Source organism: Ooceraea biroi, chromosome 2 (assembly GCF_003672135.1).
Source record: "Ooceraea biroi isolate clonal line C1 chromosome 2, Obir_v5.4, whole genome shotgun sequence".
Lineage (NCBI taxonomy): Eukaryota > Metazoa > Arthropoda > Insecta > Hymenoptera > Formicidae > Ooceraea > Ooceraea biroi.
In genome coordinates this window covers 2926109-2948723 of record NC_039507.1, presented here as the reverse complement: position 1 = coordinate 2948723, position 22615 = coordinate 2926109, and the positions used below count along the sequence as shown (strand labels likewise).

Sequence of the window (22615 nt, the reverse complement as noted above, 5' to 3'; positions counted from 1 at the left end):
ATGATGCACACAGAGTTCCCCAATTGTGCTTTTTTATACCGTCAATATCTATCTACCCGCATTTTTATTCGTGCGTGCGTGCGTGCGTGCGTGCGTGCGAGTCGCGCGTGTTACGAATTTACGTGCTAGGACGGATGATATAAAATACAGAATGGATAATGCGGGTATGTTTCGCGGGTATGTACGATCGTAAATATGCGAGTAGGACAATTGGCAGCCCGATCGAGTTAGGCCTCATAACGTTTACCGCGTGGGCGTCATGTGTGCACAGTACATCGTGTGCTTTTATGCGGATGCTATATACGCATACGTGTGTATTACGCGCGCCGCGCGCGCGAGATGACATCACGTCGCTCGGGAACGGCGCATTTCTATGTCGCGGTTGTGTTTTTCGAAAATTTCCTGGGGAGCGCGTTCTCGCTCTGTTAACGTTGTCCGCGAATTGTTGGAACAAGTTGGATCCACCAACCGCGTAATGAATATTCCAAAATTTGTGCACGGCAGAATGATAAACATTAATTTTGCGTTTAATTGTATGTTGATGTTATTAATGAGATGATATGATCGTAAGATGCATAAATTGACTAGTGATGCTTAGTACGTTATTTGGTGCTGAAGATGAAATTTTCATAATTTCACCGAAAACATGGTATTATTAAAACTCCCGATTGACTTTTTTGACACGCGCAAATGTGTTAAAAGAGGTCAAACTGATCAATAAGTTTTGCTAGGTGATTCAAATATTGATATTTTTAGGATTTCCGTTATATATACTATACTTCGGATTGTCTATTACTGTAGTGTTCCCGATTAAAGTGATCTAAATCGACTGGAAATTGAATTTATTCGGAATCTCACATATAAACTCATTCCATATGAAACAGGGTTTCGAATTAAAATCTAAAAGTCAAATGTGAAACAGCCAGTCAAAAATACATTACATTCGTTTTTTAAATGTGTATTAAACACATATTTAATCAAGTGTAACTTTATGAAACTTGATATCGCCATTTACATCACTGCGATCAAAAGTGTTATTAAAAGAGCATAATCGATTTAATCAGATAGATAATATTTAATCAGATGGCGATATCTATGTTCCTAGTCTGCAAGATACTTGAATACTATAAGTGTTAATTTGTCTGCAGATAAAAAAGGAAGAAAGAAAATATCATTTAATGGTGCAATGTATTTTACTGAAATTAGGCAACACACACAACTTGAAATTTGTCACAATTTGGAAAGCATAAAACTGGATTATTTCACGAGTATTATTTCTTTACAATGCTGATTATTTCTCAATTTTGTGGCCGCTGGCGAAACTCGATATTTAATGGTTGAAAGATTAATCGAGAACAAATAAAGAACAAGCGACAGAGAAGAAGAAAGATACGCAATGGAAAGAGCTAAAGCTAAATTAAAAGCATGCAGTACATTATTCGTCTAAAATTACAATGTATGATACGCATGAAGTGCGCTCATTATCTATTTAATTTCAAACGTGCGAGATATCTTGCGAGTGTTAAAAGGACGGGTCGCGCAAGCGCCTGAAGTTAGTCATTGAAGATCCGCACGCGCGATCAGTTGAGAAATCTGTGCGCGGCCGACTCGAATTTTCGTCGTCGCTCGCTAGCGCTTATCGTTATCGCGTTCGCTGCTCGGATCCGCTGAATTATCGCTTAACGGTGCGATAGCCGTGTTTCGAAACGTACCCATCGCGATACCGTTACTGCCGCGTTCACTTGTTCGATCGCGCCGAAACGCACGTAACCTCAATCCTCGCGTTTCCGTGTGCGAACGGATTTCGTGAATTCGCATGTCGCGTCGAGAGAGTGTGTATGCGTGCTCGATATCTCGAACCGTTTGCGTCGTTCTTGAGACGTATCGGACGATTGCGAGTCCATTAAATAGTCGCATGACGTGGTGCATCTGAAGATACCCGGCGGAGGCTTCGTCGCGTGAAAATCGTTCATGTATTAAGTCGCAGTTGGGAACGACGGTAGTCTCACACAAGTACGTATGCGTCTCGTTATCATTTGCCGATTACACCTCGGAGCCTCGCCTGAAGGCTTTCGTTCTGACCGCGAAGTTTGGCCTTTGCTCTTTAACCACATTTTTCCACATCTCATTTTTTGACGCTGCTGTGTGTAGAACAATATATGCTCGCGCTTTGCATATAGGCAAATGAGAGGTTAAAGCGAGAAGAGGTTAAAGCGTGAATATTATTGAACAAAATAAACTTACATTATCGACTATCTGTCAATTAAATACTCTCGTTGAGTAAGCTGTGAGCTATCTTCACGCGTATTAGTGTCAAGTATTTCTCCCAAATGTATCTCCTCACGTTTCCACGAAATCTGTGTTATCCCAGATGTATCAGATGAAGGATGAATTTTTCGGAAAGTGACTAGTCAATAAAACTAATGGGAATAAAATTCTTTCCTTTTAAATCAGCTGCGTTCTCAGTGAATTATTGTAACGATGATTGATTAGAATACAGTCCTATATACAGCGAATTTTCACGGTTACGATGTTATAATTGCATAAATTATGATATAGATACCATCTCTTTGTTATTCTCTCATTTACATTTATTTCGCCGACCATTCATTTCGCCAACTGGCTAAAATAGATTTCGAGATTGAATATATTTGAAGCGAGTTGAGGCGAACTTAAACGCCACGTACTCTCTCGTAGCATTCGCGTAGAATGGCGCGACACGCATATATTTTTGCCTGACCAATGGCGCGGGCAAAAGCCAAAATTACAAGGGACGCGATATTCCGGTCCCCTCGCTCGCTCGAGCCTGGGATTCGGATTTTTTTTACGAGTTTTACGAGTCCGATTCGATGAGTCGATATTTACACCACGTGTGCGCGCGCGTTTACATCATGTATCGCGTTTCTCCCATACAGTTAGCTGCCGCGCCGGCCACGGCGTATTTTTTCTATCTGACGTAACGCGGGTGGATAATTTTTATGCCGAACGGCGAGGAGGGGGGAGGGCAAAGGGAGGAGAGGAAGGGCAGGAGGGGGAAGAGAGCTGCGTATACAGGTAGTTGCGCGTAAATGCGTCCGCTCGCTGATGACGTGCATCCGCGCACAAACGCATCAAATTACAGCACCTTCCAATGGGCGTGTCCTACTGACATTCCGACCTCGCCGTCTTTCATCCTATTGAGACCTTTTCCACGCTCCTCATCGCCCTGCCATGCGGCGGGACCCTTTTTCTAGCGCCGGCGTTTAGTTGGCGGTTTCCGCATGTTTACAGTACCCGTAGGAAGTCGCACCTACCTACCGAAGGTCTGACACCCGAAGGTCTTTACAGCGACACCCGTGTAATCGATACGTTTTTCACAATGAGACTCGGGCAAGTTTGCGGGGATGTTTGACCGTAGTCACACGACAGTTCCAACAGATGCACATAATGATATGACACAGTCGTCACGTTGATTGACGAGTAGTTAATGCTCTCGATTCTAATCGCATTTTACAACGGCCACAGAAAAAAGGTTATAAAATAATGCTTGGAACGCAAATATCTCGTTGAAAAAAGCAATTTATTGTGCGATATACAGAATACGTTATTGAAATAAGTAACTTGAATTTTTATCGTAATTAAACGAGCGTGTTGCAAAGTTCTTGTGAAATACGTGAAATATATTGCACACATTCTTTTTATGTTCGTATATATCCACGGCTTTAATCCCATCTCTCATTCAAGCGCTCTCAATACGAGCTATGTGGAGGTAACTGCACGCCGGAAGTTTACGTCAGCCGGGAAGTACAATGAATCCCATGTAACAATCTGACACATGCATTCGCGTGTTACAACTTGTTCTTCCGCTATGTGATCGAAGGTCGCAAAATGCAATTTCTCGTGCCGCCATCGGTCAAAAGTTATAGATTGCGGTCATAATCGTACGCTAAATTACAGGCGTTTTCTTTTGCGGCATCATCACGAGAAATTATCTTGTGACATCATCGTCCGTAACCGTGTAGATATATATGAGAGATTGGAGGCGCGAAAGCTGTTTATTTTATGGGCTGTGACGCAACGTATGCCTAACTATCTCAGGCAGAATGCCCACGTCTTTTGAGATTTGTGTAACCGTTCTGTTTTCAGCTAACAATAATCGGAACTCACATCGTATGTCATGCAAACAATCATAAACAACTCATGCATTTGTGTCGAGAAATAGATCGCCATTTATTCTTTCGGTTTCGTGATGTTTTGTGATGTTTTATAAAAGTGAGAAATTATTATGATATGTACTACTGTTATTTATATTCCTTATATATCATTACGATTTTTATATAATTATCAAAGATACAACAAGGAATAATAATGTTGCGATGTTTATTATTAATCGAAAATCGTTTGCAAAAGTGTCCAAAAAAGGAGCGAATAGCAATAAAGACGATTTTGTAAGAGAGATTTGAGGTTTACTGGCATACAAAAGAGATATACAGTTGTGAGAGAAAGAGAATATAATGAGCTATTAATTTTATGTTCTGCCGCGTTGGCAATTCTTTGTCAAGATTCGTGGCTTTATCTGTAATTGTTCATCACTTTTATCTTGCAGTGTGCCTAAATTTTACTTAATTATTAAACATATGTGTACATTTACAAGTAAGGAAGGAAAAAATCGATTTTATTCTTTTTCTACATTATTTCGGTTCATTCAATTGTGTTCTTAATATTTGCATTTAAGAGCAGAGTTTGTTTTATTAACATGTAGGTTTCACTTCAATAAAAATTTCCTTTAATCCTAAGCTGTATAACTAGAGTAAACATTTTTAAAGAAGATATTACTGCATATGATATTTTAGATTTAAATTAAACAGACTCTGTATATTATGTGAGTATAATTCACGCTATGAAGATAAATGATTATTAACAGGAATGTTAAAACACAAAATATTATGGAAACTGGAATTATGAATTATTCTCATTGCTGTAAATGTAGATCTCCATTTTTAGAAAAATAATACACTTTAACGCTCAAATACTTGCAAAATACTGTTTCTCTTATTAATAGTTTCAAACACCACTTATTTTATTTGTAATTATAGTTCCAATATGGATACATGGAAAATATAATTTAAATTAAACTTTAATAGTATTATAAAATATGCTATAAAGATAAATAGCTTTATCAAAAGTGTTAAAAAGCGAAATAAGGAATAGTAGAAATGGAGATACAAGAATATTTCATTATACCAATTCCGTAATTAATTTTAATTACTTATGTGAGTCGAGTTTGAAAAAGTGATATTCTTTTTCATAAATGATCTTCTCTACAGAGGGATTTTCATGAGTTCACGGATTGTTAATAATTCATCATGCTTTCATAAGAGTTAATAACCAACCAAATATGTAAATTCCGCTCGAAAAGATTATTGCCCAAGTAAAACATTTCCAAAAAACGTAACGTATTATCGGCAGTTTGTTAACTCATTCCACGTGATAAGTCGTATCGTAATAATGACGTCGTTTCGATATAGCATAATCACGGCATTCGACGACAGTCGACAGAGTAAACTTATTGGCGGTCACGCCGATCGATAATTTGAAAAGGACGTGTCCATCCCGTAGGTTCTCCACTTCCGCTCTCGTTCTGAAAGAGTATTTGATCGATTGATTAATCCCGAGATAAGTGAAGGAAAGAAGAAAGATAAATACGAGAGGATATATCGTAAAATCGTATATCGTTTGTTAGTATGAATGTGTCTCAATAAATTGCGAGTCGCATTTGCTGTAACAAAAATTAATACGAATGTTTAATTAAGTTCTTAATTAATATTGAAAATTAAAAGGTGTCGAATTAAATGTTAAGAGGTATTGAAAACAAATTACAAAACCTTGTGTCTCAGTTAATTACAAGTGAAATTCGCGTTGACGGGAACTCGATTCAATTAATTAAATTGCAAGGGCAGATAAGTACACAGAAAAAAAGTAAATGTCACATCAAAACTTATATACTTGTATATACGCAACAATATTTATAATCTTCGTAAAAGAATTTAATAATCTTGAATTTCAACTATATTATAATCTTATTTCAATATTATAGTTGTCACCTGAAGAATACAATATAATTATTTTCTCGACTAGAAAATGCGTCAAATAATAACGGAATAAGATCGTGGGCGTGGAAGTAAGAGACGTATTTTCTCTTACCTCCACGTAAGTGAAAATAATTTTCACGTTGACAGGATTATATCTTATATCTATTATTTATTATATACACAATTATCACACTCTACCAAATTGTTAACCTCCACGCGAAGACAGCCGCGCGATGGTAATCTAAACTGAACATAACGCACAACGCAAAAACAGTTTGAAAATATGTTATTTTCTATTTAACATTGTTTCCTTTCTATTCAAGAAAATTATTCTTAAATAATAAAAATATATTTTTCTTGATTGAACTATACAAAATTGCTTTATTCAAAAATTGTTTTCTTCGTTTAACGTGATATAATTTCATTATTTCATTTTAGTTGAAATTCAAGATTATTAAATTCTTTTACGAAGATTATAAATTGTTGCGTATATACAAGTATATAAGTTTTGATGTGACACTTACTTTTTTTCTGTGTAGTCCGTAATAGAATTTTGACTAAGAAAAGCTCGTCGAAGTATACAACAGATTACCAATTCGTACTACTGCTGATATTGCCGTGTTTTACAATATGCTCTGTGCACATTAATCTTTAGCGGCAAAAGCTTGGGGAGTGGGAAGACACAAAGGGGTAACGTGTGCATGCTGGTGAGAGTGGCGACGTAATTCGAGGGTTGCGCGCGTAACGTCGAGTAGCGCGAGTTGTTGCGCTTGAAAGTGCACAAAGCAGAAACGAGGCAGGAACGGCGGCGATATTAGCAGCGCGAGTAAGCGTGCAAGCATAGAGCACCTCCGCGGCATCTTAAGCTACAAACTTGCCAATGTATTCCTTTAAGGTATATCTACTTTTGCGTCATCTTACCGTTTCCATGAAGATGTATTTTTGAATGCCTTAGATATATACGGATCACATTCACGTATCTATTGCAATTTATTATCATAATCTTTTTCTTATTAAACTAAATTTTAAAAAATTAAATTAAAAAAATTAATCTCTCTCTCTCTCTCTTGAAGTTTTGTAACATCATATATAAATAAATGTATAAATTTTATCCTGTATATCATTTTTGTTTATACTTTTCGCTATTCGCACGAAGTTATTTTCTTAGTTTAGCAAAGTTTAAATATAAAATAGATCTTTTGAATAATGCTCAAACTTAATATTGGAAGTTTACTAAAGTTCAAATAAAGGAGAGATATTTATTAAAGCATATAAGTACAATATATACAATATATACAAATCAATCTTGTGACATGACTTCTAGAAAGTTTCTGTAATTCAATGATTCAATGACACAAACCGTTAAAAAATATAAAAGTATACAGCATATCTTAAAAATTATAGTCTACATCGATACTCGGTGTCCGATATTCATTTTGCAGAGATATATTATCAGTATTACCTAGTGTTGCAATTAAAGTATCGCTATTCAGAGTAACGAGTAATCCGAGCAGCGTTATTTCATATCATCGAATAGTATCGACAGTATTGATACTGTGTAATATCATGAGCATCTCTCGGCGCACGCATGCCGGTATCGGGATGTGCCTCGTTTTAATTTTAGTCTCATGACAAGCTGCGCTCTCGCGAGGAAAAGGCGGGTGGCGTTGACCCGTCGGTGTAACCTACAAATATTTCTTCCCCTCTGTCCCTGTTCCGCCTCCTCCCTTCCCGCTTCACCCCCTCCTCTTTCTCCAGTCCTTTCTCTTTCTCGTTCACCTCGGGCGATACATCAACGTAAATCCACGGGCGTTCTTGCGTTCCCCTTTTTTGGAGGTCTCGAACGGACTCTCAGTCTCGCTTGTAACCCCTCCCTTCTCTCACTCTTGGCCACCCCTTCTCCTATTTCGTTTCTGCCTGGATCCTCCCCTCTTCTCTACTCCTCGTCGTGGCCTGTTAGCCTCCTCTTCTTCGTAATCTGTGAACGATCGGGAGTTCACAGCCGATACGACTCCAGCGCGCAGCATGTCACAATAGCGCGAGAACGTTGTTTCACGTGTCCCTCGGTGTATATTCGGCGATTGCGTATTGCCGCTCGATGGCGGGCTCAATCACGTAATTGTCAGTGAACCTTGCCAGTCGTTTTTTCCGTTTCAAATCTCACTCGAGAACCAACTCTCACGATTTACTGTTGAAAATGGGAATTACACGGTGACGGCTCGAAGCGTATTTGCGAGAAATTCATGCTTTTCGCTTTTTCATTCTACATGAGGAAGCTGTAATCGATCTTTGACCGCATATCCATTTTAAAATAACAAAAGTCACCAGAGACTGTTTCCCTTTTGCACGAGAAGATGAATTAATCGTTAATGAAACTATACAGAACACTGTAAAAAACGAGTGCACTCTGCAATAATTCTGTAGTGTTTTGAAATTCAGATTCGAAAAGTTCGAGATGACCAAAAAAAGTAAAGATTGGACTATCTTTTTTATCATTCTTGTCTACCTGCGAGCTTTCTAAATCATAATTTTCGATGATACCTCGTATATAAACTGTAGATATTTATTTTATTTCGCCTATATTAGCTTGTGGTGTGGTACTCGATGTTGACATATAAAATTATTTATTAATAATGCAAGTGCAAATAAACCTATCATTAACGTGACGAGCTGTTCATGCGCAGTGTGTTAAATAGTTAAATAAAAACTCCGATGAAAATATTAAAAAGTAACAGAGAACTCCATTGACAAATATATTTCTTTTTTTCGGTACATAATTTTTTCAGAGTAACTCTCGATAACGATCACGATGCTTTTTCGATTTGTGGCTCGGTTGCATCGTAATGAGCGCGTTTTCGCGCCAATTCGTGCGGTTCGTCGGCGCAGAATTCGATCTCGCGGGAATAATAAATATTCAAGGGCACAGCCCTTCTCTCCACGTTCTGTTTCGAGGAATTTCATGGTGCGCAGCGGACAGAGAGGAACAGAGGGAGGGAGAGATAGAGAGAGAAAGAGAGACAGATAGATACGTGTGTGTGTACATGTCTGCATTTTGCACGGCGTGACAACGCACGTAGCGCGGCTGACTTGCCGACAATGAGTCGGAATGAATGATTTGCAAGCGTTGAAATGCATGAACGAGCAGCCACATCGCAACGTACGATTGGACGGCGAACACTTCCCTCGCCGCACCCGCAATCGTGACCCCTCGCGAATTTATGGCTTCAAAGCGGCCTGATGCATCCACCGCGCCACGTCAAATTGCTTTTGAGCGGTTTTTTAACCCCCTCGCACCTTCACACGCGACCAATTTCGCGTTCTAATTGCGTTTCACCCATCGATTTGCGCGTATTGGGGGATTTAGCGGTTCGCTCGTTTTCTTGGGAGTATTCGGCAGTATCTTGAATAACATCGGAGCACGGTTCTGCAGTGTAGTTCGATCTTTACGAACTTTTGGGATATTTTATTGTTGATATTGGATACTAGGAGTGTGGATAATAAATGATTGCAATAGAAAATACAAGTATGAGAGTAATTTTAGAATCATAAATAATATCACTGCACATATTTATATAATATTCATCAATTGTTTGCATCAATCTCTGTTAATTTATTTCGTAGTTACGAATATTTAATTCCACTTAATAAATTTCATTTTTAATTACGTTTATTACTTTCATTATTAATTCTGTTATTATTTATATCTTTGAATTATTATTACGAGTTTTATTTGAAATTTTAATTACTTCATATCGTGTATTTTTATCATCTGAATAAAAGCACGTTCACTTGCAAACTGAAGCACCGAATATCTACAAATCCAAAAAGTTTTGCCAACCGTTTGTTCTCTGTAATTCCCTTAAATGTCGACGATTCTAATAAACGAAATTCTACTATATTTTCGTAATTCGCATCAATGGAGGAACTCACTGCTAATTCTCTACCAGATTATTTTTTGATGCGAGCGTATCTCTGAATAGCTTTGTGTGTAGAACGTTATATACAGCTCCTGATCTCGTGCACGCTTTTACTTCAAAAGCACTGTGCGTGGAGGCTCGTTAGGACGAAAAATATATAATTGCACGCAACCATTTGTATGCAACGAAGGTCATGAATGCGTAGCAACTGCTGGCTTGCCGAAAATGTTATTGTGCCATGTCGATATTGTGACACGATGCACAATTTGCGATGTTGCATCTGATCTAATGAGAATTGGCGGCTAAACGTCGAATATTTTCCGCTTGATTCCGCTTCTCGACCCATTTTGAAATTTTTTAATAACAAGTCGGCTCGCCACCGTGCAGTAGCTATGCTACTTTGCACTCTCTGCGAATTAGAACGTACGAGTGCACGCGCGTCGGCTAAAGTTACGCTTTTCGCTATATGCACTACGATATTCACTTGGGAAATTAATATTGCTTACAGAAGGTTCTCGTACAGTACACCGCTTTCATGCAGTATTCCTTTTTCGACGCTCTCTGATTAGAATGCATTGCAATAGTTGTTCTATTATTTTTCAAGAGCAAATTTTTCGACAAAAATAAAGGATTGATATTTTCCTCAACGAGAAGCTGGAGTAAAAGGTTGGATTATAATGTACAGAAATAATTCTGCTTCGATGCGTTCTAACGAATGAAGAATTTTAAAGAAACTAATATTAAGTGTACTTTCTCTTAAAAAAAAGGAAAATGGAAATTTAAGACGCAATAAAAATGGATTAACTTTCATTTATCGCTTGAGACTATTCTTACTTCTTGCATTACTTCTAATGTGCCTGTGTCATCGTAAATCTTGATAATGGTCAAAGAACGATATTGTGCATGAGATTTTATTAAAGTCCAGATGTTTAGAACTTCTCAAGCGTTGTGATAATTTTATAGGCGACGGTGATTTCACAAAGTACGTTCCACCGATCGTTTCGAATCTCGGCGGACATGGCAACTTGTTAGTTCATAGGCACTTAAATCGCGAAAGTGTGAACGTAAAGTCGAGAGTCGCACATCGGTGTGCATTTGCGTCGCATCGTCAACGAGTCATGTTCGAAAGGGATGCATGCCGCGGCGAATCGGCGATCGATATCTCCATTGTTTTCCATTCGGTTGATAATGTCCTGGCTTTATGCGAGGTATTGGTGCTCTCTCGCTTTAACACAGACTTCCTCATTGTTCGCGGACGGAAAGCTACAATAAAATCGTGTGAAACATGTTCTCGTACGTTTTCGCGAATTGCTTCGCCTCACTCAATGACAAGTTAGTGCGAGATGCATCACGCGTGACGTAATTTGAAGGATTTCCGTGTGAATTATCTCATCGACTCGTTTCGCAACTGTAAATATGGAAATGTAAATGACATGGTTTGCTTACCTTTACACACGCGATACCACTACCAAGTTGCTTACCTTTCAGCGAAACGCAACCGCAGCACCGTACGTATAAATTCTGGGCGTTTAATTCTCTTCGTTTGTTTCGCTTGTTGCCTCGCGTGGTTCTTGCGTTACTTTGTATGTGTTTATACTAATGAGCATATTTATATTAATAAGCGAAAAATTCTGTCATGTTAACGACCGAAACGTTGTGCACGCTGTAAAATCTTGGCGCGAGGTTACATTGGTGGCGTTGTTAATTATCATCCGATTAACGATTTTCTATATCTTTCTTGAGCTGCAGTCTTATTTGGAGACTGTCCTAATTTCAGCGGGTCGAATTTACAGAGATTATGGCGAACTATATATTACACGACGAATTTGACATCAATTTTTCCTCTTAAAGTGAATATTTTATTTTAGCTGGGCGGCCATTATTCGTATCAATTTGCTCGTTTTCGGTATGATGTAATTTTAACTAACATCGATAAAAAAGATATTTAAATCCATCCATGCTCATTCAGCATAAGCAAATGTCGAAATCACGATTCGTCGAAATACGTAAATTCCCTTTTCCCAAGTGACGGGAACTCCCGAGACGCCGATCTTTTTTCATAGAACGCGCGCAGCATCGATGCGCCGTTTAATTGTCGTTCGCGATGAAACAGCGCGATGCGTATAATTCGTAGTCGAACGCGTGTATCGGTTACAAAATAAATTGCATCATGCGAGCTCGTGCAGCCAGCTTATTGTTAGTTATTATCTAGGCGCGATGGTCGAATGTCAATTATTTCTCTCGTGTCCGCGCGCGTTCCTCTGTTCGGCCAGTAACTTCCCTAATGAACGAAATTCGGCCAGTGCGCTCCACGGCTGGGCGGCTGCGTTTCCGGTTTTCTCCGCAACTTCCTCGATAGTTTGCTGATGCAGAAAAGCGAGGAACGGTCTTCTCTATCCGCGTGAGTAAGAAGGCGCTGTTCTCCGCGCGCGCGTGCGCGCGTTCCGGATTCTCTTCCTGAATACGTATGTGTATAAAAGAACGCAGCATGCAAAAAGACCGAGCGGAAAATAGCGCATCGGCGCATACGAATTTGTACCGCGACACTGGCGAGCGTAGCCGTGTCTTATTTTTACGACGACGTTCCTGCATGAATTCTAAACCCCTTCAAAAAGATCCACTTACTACCGTACGCGGCATCGTGTTTGCTCAGATCTTCGTTGCTCCGTGGAAAAGCTCTCGAGAGCCTCTTTCGTTGGGTATTTTCTGCAACTCACTCTTTTTCTCTGTCCTGCTTCAAAATAAACTGTTGATGGAAGACTATGTCTGGACGCTTCGAGAATTATTCAGCTTTTAATTTATGTAGTTCCCCGTCATATTACTCGAGATAAGACAACCTAGAATTGTTGTAACAAAATTATAAGTATGAATATGTCGATTATCAGATAAACATTTCCGATCGAACGTGCATATTTTTAAAGTTGACTCAAACTACTGAAGTATCCGTTTCTAACTTGAAAATTTAATGTCGCATAAAATAATTCTCTTGGAATCGATGGTCTGAAATTTATACAAATGTAACCTGTGAGACAATTAATGTGATAATTCTGAGAAAAGCATTCTTCGACTCTATTGTAATTCAGATTAAAATTGATCCCGAAAATATTTGACAAAGCAATTCAACTCCTAATCTGAACAAGTATCAAATAATTCATCATCTTTAGGGGAATAGAGGACCAATAGAAAAGGCAGGGAAAGGTAGTTAGAAAGCCGGTTAGATTCCGGTTGGAAACTTGTACGAATTGTGAGTTACGCGTCAGTTATCAGACTCGCATTAGGGGCGCGAATGGAGTACGGGCGCATTCTGCAGGCAAAAGAAAGAAATACGATAATATTGAAAACGTACTTTGCTCCTTCGGTACATACCCAAAATCCTTTTAGCTAATTTAATTGGACCTAATTCCATTACACAGCCAGCAGCAACCCTTAAGCCCGGCCGTTCCCATTGTTTTATTCCGTTAATTTTGCTCTTCTTTTTACTTTACTCACGGTCTCGCGCACAAAGGGAAACCCATCGAATGAACGAGCGTGCTCATGGCATACACGGTTATTAGCATGTGGAACTGCACGTGTTCGCTTGTATGGTCCGGGTAATCAGGTGCAATCTATCGGAAATGTTAAAAATCATTTTTTCCGCCTCACTGTGCTCTATCTCCCTCTTTCTCTCCTGTGTCTCACTCCGCGTGCCGCGCTATTTACGTAACTTTCTCTCTCGTTCTCACGTAACCGTTCATCCTCTCGATGAAATCGCTGGCGTATCCGTCGAGCGCATCGCGCTCGGCGTCTATCGACTGATTTGTTCAATCGACCGCAATCACGTATCTCCAACCGGTATATTATAATAGCGACGTCATAAATGGACCGCCCGACAAATAAAAGCCTACCATATGAAAACCGCATTTCTGGCTAATATCCGCTATATCGCTGTTTTAAAATAATAGTACGACAGTTCTTTCTTTTTTTGTCGTTCGTTTTGAATATTGTGAATCGGATACGAGCACATGCGGGAAATAAAATGATAATAAACACATTTTTTTCAATTTTGAATATCTTCAAATGCATTTCATATTGGAAACTAAGAGAATTCGAGTTACTTGAGTGTTACGAATATAAAGTTATAATGCTTAACTCTGTTCGTTTTCTTATATGGCGTTTACATTATCACAGTTTTGAATTGCAATATATTGAGTTATTAAATTACTAAAGTTATAAAAATAATCTCATAGACGGTCAAAGAACGCATCAACATGTTCTACCTTGATAAGAGGTGAATAAAATTATCTTAAGAAGTACTTTCAAAATAGGGAAAAAATAAGAATTTATTACTGGAGGGAACTGTCGATATTCTGATTGAATTTGATGTCGTGCAAACAAGTCGCTTCTCACGTTTGGGGAAATTTTTAATGGCATTCAAGATCACAGTGTCGCGAGTATTTTGAACCAAGGTTCCGTATAATTTAATACGCCTATTCCGATTCGAATGACGCGTGCATACATGCGCGCGCGTTCGCACACGTGCTTTTACATGGCACGCGATAGATATTCGCGCGCGCCACGTCTGTTGATCGGGGGCATCGTAAGAAGGGAGGTTAATTAAAAATTCGGTCGGTTTGCATCGCCGGACTCAGACGATGAGAACGACCTTCGAAGGGTACTAGGAGCTCGCGGCGACAATGACGAGGACGAGGCCGAAACGTCTGTGTGAGATATTGATTTGACCGGCCCTCTTTCCTGCGGTAGTCACGTGAAAGAAGAAGTGGACGAAGCTCGAAGCCGCATTCGTGCACGTATATCGATTCGACCGGCTGAACAAGAGAACGAGAGAGAAAGGGGGAGCGAGAAAAAGTGAGAGAGATAAAATGCGGATCATTCTCGAGCACGCGAGTCACGAGAGAAAGAGAAAGAGATTTCTACGCGTTAGTCGTGTCTGCCTGCCCGGCTCCGCCTTGTACGTAATAATTATTAATAAAGCCGACCGACTCGTTTTTCCCGATCAAAGTTTCATGTCGGCGCCGCAGCGATATCAACGATTCGCTCTAGATCAACAGCACGCCTGATTCAGTGGCATGCCGAGTCACATTAGTCTGAACTGTACACTTTCTTCGACAAAACGATTTTTGCCAGAGAGAAAGATTAATGTGAAATTATTATATGATCTTGAATGTCGTGAATTTGTGTCGTGGTTCTTACGAACTAACACACATACAACATATTTTCAAAATATTTTAAGAATATTTGGAACGTTAATGATATTATAGAGGAAAGTCCCCGATTATGAGATACCATATCGATTTTGCCGAATGTAAGGAAATCTATAGGCAGAATTTAAAAATGTAATACGTTCTCTTGAAGAGAATTTAATAAGCTTTAGGTTGGTGAAATAAAAAATCTAATTTAAATATTGTTTTTTCTGAAAATTAAAAAAATTTGAAAAAAGAGCTTTACGCAAGATCGCGAAAGTGTGCTCCTAATATAAGATACCTTGAGAAATCGGTGTTAAAAGTGCAAAATACATCAGTATTGCAAGTAAAAAACTTTATTAGATATTTTTATAAAAATACTGCTGCCACAGCCTTCGCCAAATCTTCACGATTCCACTGTCAACGCTTCCTCGTTTCTCTAACCTCCATAGTCAGATTTTATAAAAATTAAATACATAAAAATTCGTAATATAAATTCATATTAACTTTTCTTTAACCTTAACGTAGTATTTTCTTTCTTTTTATTACACTACATACTCTTCATATTCGAGCAATAATTATCTCATATTAAGAGTACCCTGAATATCTCATTATACGAGCCACGCGCCTAGCGGTTCCGCGATCATGAAATCTAACCTCTACAATTAAGCAATTCAACAAATCGCGTATTTTCCTGTTACTACGATTCTACTCTATCATTGCATACTAAATTTATTGCCAACCATTTCTTTATTATGTAATAAACAAGGTTTAAAGACTTACCTTAAGTTCCTTTGACATGTTCACAATTTCACAAACCTTTTCTTGCAAAAGCTAAACGCAATAACGAACAATGAATTTTTCACTAAATATATTTTACACCAAGAGTAATAAGTTTATGGTGGAATTAACAGATGGTACTCACTAGTTTAGCAGAAACTCCAGTATCTCATATTAGGAGCATATCTCATAATAGGGGATTCTCCTCTATTAATATATTAAAATACATTATTATGTTAATATTTATTTTTACGACACATATGCTTATTTATAATTTTAAAATGATATTATTTGTATACATATATATATATATACACACATCTCTTTGAAATGTTTAAATGACAAAAATAAAAATGTATAAATGCGTAATAATGAAATGTACGAATGAAAAAAAGATACACATTTAATGTCACGGAATTATGGATATTATTTCTGGATTAATAAAAGCTGTCTATACGTGAAAATTTAAATATTTCGCACGAATTGCAGCCATGAATTAACGTATAAAATAAATCCAATAGATTCATAAAGCTAAAGAACTTTCCTGTTTGTCCGCATAAAGATTTAGTTAAATTGACATATTTCCTTTGAAATGAAATTAATTTATCGTAAAAAAGTTAAAAAGTTAGAAACTGGAATTCGATTTAATATCGATAGTTAATACAATTTTACAAGATTTTACATACACATTTTATTAATAAATTAATGTTATTAATAACGAAATTAAAAGATATTTCTGTATTATTGTACTTGATTTTTTGATTAAAATTACAAATTATTATGCGATTCTGAGTAGAAGGACGTAACACAGATCAACATATGATTTTATATCTAGTATTTTATTAACGTACGATCTTACGCTATAGCAAAGTGTTACTTTCTTGTTACTTCCCTTGAGCACGCGACAATTACTACTTCTGACATTAGGGCGAGACTCGCGGAGCCTCCGCGTGGTGTTATTTCAACGATTCTCGGCGGACGCGCGGAATCCCGGTGAAAACAAACGATCGCGCGCGAAACGTTTTTCTTTGTCGGTGTGCGCGCCTCGACGTGCACACATACGTCGCCATAACTCGCACCAGGTAACATGAGAAACGGCGGCTCGAGCCCGCTTTTCGTAAGCGGCTTACTTGCGCGACGGAAAATTGTACTACAGTCCTGGGCGCGTGCCTTTTTCTTCGCCTTAACTGTCTCTACGTCGTCGTACATAAAATGCACGGCCACCCCATCGCGTGTATCCCCATCCGTTTCCCCTTCACCCCCGAGAGCTCCGCACCACGATGTTTATGCTGCACATAAGCAAACAGAGTTTTTCTCCGGCTAATGTACGCGAGAGATCGCGAAGAGTTATGGCGCGTAGCGAGTTTTCACGGCTGGAATTATTAAATTATACGGCGCTACCGGTAGCGTGATGCTGCTCGCTTAGTTGATTATCAAGTATTTGCGATATCACTGCGATAGTACTCAATACTGAACATTTCTATCATTGATACTGAAGTATAATTATCTTAGCGACCGGCGAGAGCGCCAGTGTTCGACGCTAAACGCGACAAATAATTTATTCAATAATAGGAAATAAACATATGATTTTCGGCGACGGTGGGCAGCTTGCGGATCGCGCTCCGACCGTCTCTCTTCTTTGAGAAGGAAAAGACTGAAGTTGCTAAGAGTTTTTGTACTTTTTTTTGTATTCTGATATCTTAATTATAGTTCTAGTTATTGTTTTACATTTGTGATGTTTTCCTGTTCCTGAATCCAGTTTTGCACGAGTTCGCTAAGTTTTCGGCCAAGTTTACGATAAAAGATTTGCCTGACTTCGAAAGATAATATCTTACATTATCTTACAATACCTTCAATAACTGGACTAGGTTATATATATCAAACTCGCCACTACAAAAGAAAGCTAAGAAAGGAAAGTCATCCTTGTTGAATTCCGTCGAACTGTGACATGGTGAATTCAACAACTCGTTTAATAATGAACACGGCTCACGAACGTAGGCTGCAAAGGGATGCAGTATGCTACATATATTTTTACCCGGCAGATCCTTGCACTCGCGAGCCGTGTTACGGACCCTACAACGCCGTCCGTCGATATTTTCTCGTCCGGTGGATTCGAATCGCGATGCGTCCGCATTCTCGACGCCGATAGTGTCTGTCGTTTGCTCGAGCGTGCTTGTGCATTGCGTAGTTCTGCGCTTTTCCGACTCTACTACCTATCTGTCTGTTCGCGGCTTGCGCTTAAACCCCCCTTTGGCCCTTTCCTCCGTTCCCTCGCCCCCCTCATCCCAGATTGCCCAGAACCCATGAAACAGAAAGCATTTTAAGCCTTTGCATCCGCAGTAACGCGAGTTTTCGCTTTTGGTATGTTTTCAGAACAGCAGGAACCGGAGTTCGACCGCGCAGGAGGAGCCAGCAGCGCGCCGAATAAATGACGTAAATCCGAGGAACGGAAGCGCAACGTCACTCGCTAACTCTCGCAATCCTCTCCTTTCCCCAGTCCCCCCCGTCCCACCTAACCCCCCGGGAACCCGTCCCTCTCTCGGTCTCGTCGTTTCCGCACCTTCCCCTCCCTGTAACCCCTGGAACCCCCTTCTGGATCTGTTCGGGTCTGACCCCGACACGACCCGAACCTCAGGCGTGACCCGGCCGCCGGACCTTTGCCCTCTCTTGTCACCTCCGCGCCCGCTTTGTCGCCCGCCGTCTTCACGTGCTTACAACACCGATCTCTTACCGTCCCTACTTGCCGTCGTTCCCGTCACCATTCTCTTTGCACGCTTCTTCTTCGGCGTCCAGATCCATCGCCTTCACTCACCCTCGGAATTCCGAAATAACCGACTCGCGCGTCACCGTTCCTTCCGATTCCGGCAGAACGGCGCGTAAGGGTTTCTACCACCTTTCCACGCACGGAGCGATCCATTCCTCTCCGTCACCTCCCACCTCATCAGCAGCACGAGCGGACCGTCGTGGTGAACGCGGTCCTGCATCGGCTCCTCCACTGTACCGATCACCATCACCATTACCACTACAATCACCGTCATCATCATCACCGTCCCGCTCCTTCCAGTAGAATCACCGCTGCGAGACACGCGTTGGTTTGAAAACCGGCTTGAAGGACGCCACGACCGGCTTTTCGAGACACGCATACGTAGGCAAATACATATACACACATCTGCTCGCGCGCGCGAGAGCCTGTACACCCTCGGCGGCGACCAACTGCAGTCTGTGCTGTGTGTACAAAAGAAGAGAGAGATACTAGCGTACAAAAGCGCGCGCGTCTAGAGAGTACACTTCTCTTGGTCGACGTTTAGCTTCGAAGGCTTTCAAGCTTTGCCCGACTACCACTACTACTATCACTACTACTACTACCTACTACTACCACTACTACTGCTACTACTACTACTACGTCCCGGCTACAGCTTCTCGAGTGCGGCGCGTTGCAAGATCGAGGGAAGACAGAGGAAGTAGAGTGAAACGAGGAGTCGATAGACGGATCGACGACTCTCGCCATCGCCTTATCACGGAGCCAGGAGTAGCGGCCGCCATCTCGCCTAAAACCGACCGAAGCCGCCTGAGCCTAATCGCTATCGATATATAGCTTCACTCTTCGCTTCTACTTTTTTCCCTCTCCTACGGTGAGATATCTCTTCATCCTGTCCCCCGCCTGTCATCGCTTTCATAACCCCTCGGAGATTATCGAGCGGGATACGCGTGTACTATCGCCGCCTTTACACACGGCCTACGAGAGCGAAGGATTTCGCGAAAATCGCTAACCAACGATCTACAACGCCCACAGTCCGCACAATCGCACTTCTTCGATTGTCTCCGCCGCGACACGGAATTGATATCGGGTGTGAGAAGCGACGTCGATAAGCTACGAAATAGCTTGATAAATACAAATCTTTCTGCGAAACGCTTCGCCGATATATAAGCAGCGCAACGACGAGAGCGGAGAGCGCGATTCCAAGGTGAGGCAGCCCAAGATTGTGAGTTCCCACGCGGAAGAGCCACGCACAGGAAGACAATCGTGCTTCGTCGCTAGACGCGTACATGGGACACTAAGATCATCGCATCGCGCTTAAACGGGAGGTCTTCTGCCGTAAGGTATACAGTTTGAAGTAGTTGAACGACTCTGAGGCACACGCGGGATTTCGTGTACAGTGTACGTTGAGTGCGAGTAGTGAGAGGAGGCAAGAGCAAAAGGGAGAGAAAGAGAGAGAGAGAACGAGTGAGAAAGGGAGGGGTGAATGAATGTGTGTACGTGAGCGAGATTGGTGAGACTGACGAGACGCGAGGCAGAAGGGTGGTGGAACGCAAGGGTCCACTGCTAGACGTCGCGAAATCCCACGAACAAGTGCCGACGAGCTCGTGTCGCGTAGTGGTTCGTAGACCATAAACCGTATATATCCTTGGCAAAGATCAGCCGACGCGAGTGAACGCGCGACGCGGAGGAAAAGGAGCCCACCATCACGAGGAAGAGCTTGAGAGGGAAGAGAGGAAGTAAAGAAGGGAGAGGAGTATCGGTGGTGAAGTCGGTGTTAGAAAGTCCGAGACTACTCTCGTGGTAGAGGCCAGCGAACGGGGATCTCTCCGGAGTCTTCCAAGAGTGGAAGAATGGCAATGGTCAACATGAATAACCTACTGAACGGCAAGGACTCGCGGTGGCTGCAACTGGAGGTTTGCAGGGAGTTCCAGCGCAACAAGTGCACTAGGCCCGACACGGAGTGCAAGTTCGCCCATCCACCGGCCAACGTCGAGGTGCAGAACGGACGGGTCACCGCTTGCTACGACAGTATCAAGGTAACGAACCGTTGCATAATCGAGTTTTCGTACTCGCGCGTAACGAGCGCGTTTGCGCGGACCGGAATCATTGGTCCTCTTTTCTTCGTGTACCGATAAACTCCGACTTCACTTACTTGACACCTTTCGGGAAACTAAGCGTTCACTTGCTTGATGAGACGTGGGATTTAACTGTTCTTACGACTGTTTGCGTAGCGCGATTTAATGTTGCTATAAAATCGATTCGTAGTATTTCGATTTAATCAAATAAGCAATAGTGCAATTCAGTATTACTGTTTTTATATTTATTCATGAGCTAACGGTAGCATCGTCATCCGATTGAAATAAGAAGCGTCGATAATTGCATCGTGAATATACCCAATACATGTAGACTTACTCATGTAATTGTCGATAGAATCTCATATAATCTCTCAATAAAAACGATTCCGATTCCAGTTAGATAAGTAATGGTGACACATCGATCTCTCTTATGCTATTAAAATATAATAATGCTGTCTTTAAACATTGCTACTAAAATGCTATAACCCTGGTAAAAATCTGTGCAGTTTTTATAGATATCCAATCAGTTACTGTGTAGTATCAGTAACTGTTCAATAACTACTTAAAAACTATAAATTTCTACCAGGGAAGTCAGAGGAAGAAATCGCGTTCGTATAAATTTTGGTATCGTGTTAACCGGAGTAGAAAAATTTTTCAAAGCTGTCGTTTGAAATAAATGTTGACAAATGACTGCACATTTGCAAGATATTTGCAAATTATTTTCTTCGAACGCATTTTACGGATCTTTTTACCGTGCAGAGTTACTCGTGTGATGATTCTTTCATGCTACAATCGATCCAAATGAATACATATGAGCATGTTGTGGGATCTTTCGATCGATCTCTCGACCGCGCTTTCCGACTGCTGATCTCCCGATACAAAGCCGATAATTTGTAACGCCACGCAGCGTGATAAGGAACCGGTTGTAATTTACGACGGGTAATAAGTCTCTTATCGCTGATCGGCGCGCTATCGGCACTCGAGGGGTAAGGGAGGCCAGGTGAACGCCGGTTTATATGGATTTTAGCATATTCCGTCTCTCGTACGCGTTCTCGAAGCAAGGCGCGATTAAATGAACGCGAGAAAGAGGGAGAGATAGGGTGCGGCCCACCGTCTCCTCGGCAGATATTGAACTGGAGAATTGAATTCGCAGTTATTAATAGCGACAATTATTCAACGCGTGGAGGGCGAGAATACCAATCGACATCGTCGATAAATCAGACGGGTGTCGGAGGGCGGCAACTAGCATTATGTAAAAATTGAAGGAGACTCTCGAATCGACATCGCGTCCGCGTCCTCGTCGACGGTGCCTTATTGTCTGATGGCACCTATACACGCATGACCGCGATTAGATAAAACGTGAAGGTAAAATGCGTGTATGTATAAGGGGCGGGCGCGGCGCAGTCATATAATTGCGAATACATATACCGTAACGTTGGTACACTCTTCCGCAATAATCTTCCATTATACACGAAAACGAAGATTGTCGCGAATAAAGCGTAACGCTTGAATTCCGGCGATCGGCTGATACCAGCGAGAGAGATTGAAAGGTTAAATCTTGGATCAATAACGAACAAAACGCGTTAATGAATGGATTATATTAACGTTGCCATGAAAATAATTTAGTGAAATTTTTTAGTGTCCGTTTAAAAATGTAATGTCGAACATGCGTTAAATATTTTATGTCGACGGAAATTGTACATTAAATCAATCTCTATGTATTCCGTGACCATAAAAACTCTTTAAAATCCTGGAAATATTCAGAACTGCTCATTTAAATGTTACGTGGTACTTAACGCTGAGGAATTGTACATAGAATAATTTATATTGC

At 40.7% G+C, this 22615-nt stretch overlaps 1 protein-coding gene across 11 annotated transcripts in view; it reads left to right on the top strand.

Moving 5' to 3' along the window:
• Positions 1-22615, top strand: part of LOC105281789 (AF4/FMR2 family member 4) — a 334516-nt gene that overhangs the window by 826 nt on the left and 311075 nt on the right. For 7 of the 11 annotated variants that reach the window (XM_026968017.1, XM_026968014.1, XM_026968009.1 and 4 more), the window contains exon 2: positions 18322-20745. The exons of 1 other annotated variant lie outside the window; for it this stretch is intronic. In XM_026968017.1, coding sequence (XP_026823818.1) covers positions 20560-20745 — 186 coding nt within the window. In that variant the 5' untranslated portion in view covers positions 18322-20559. Of the gene's footprint in view, positions 1-9; positions 2014-18321; positions 20746-22615 lie in introns of those variants that run through there. 3 more of the 11 variants (XM_026968012.1, XM_026968011.1, XM_026968010.1) reach the window with 3 other exon arrangements.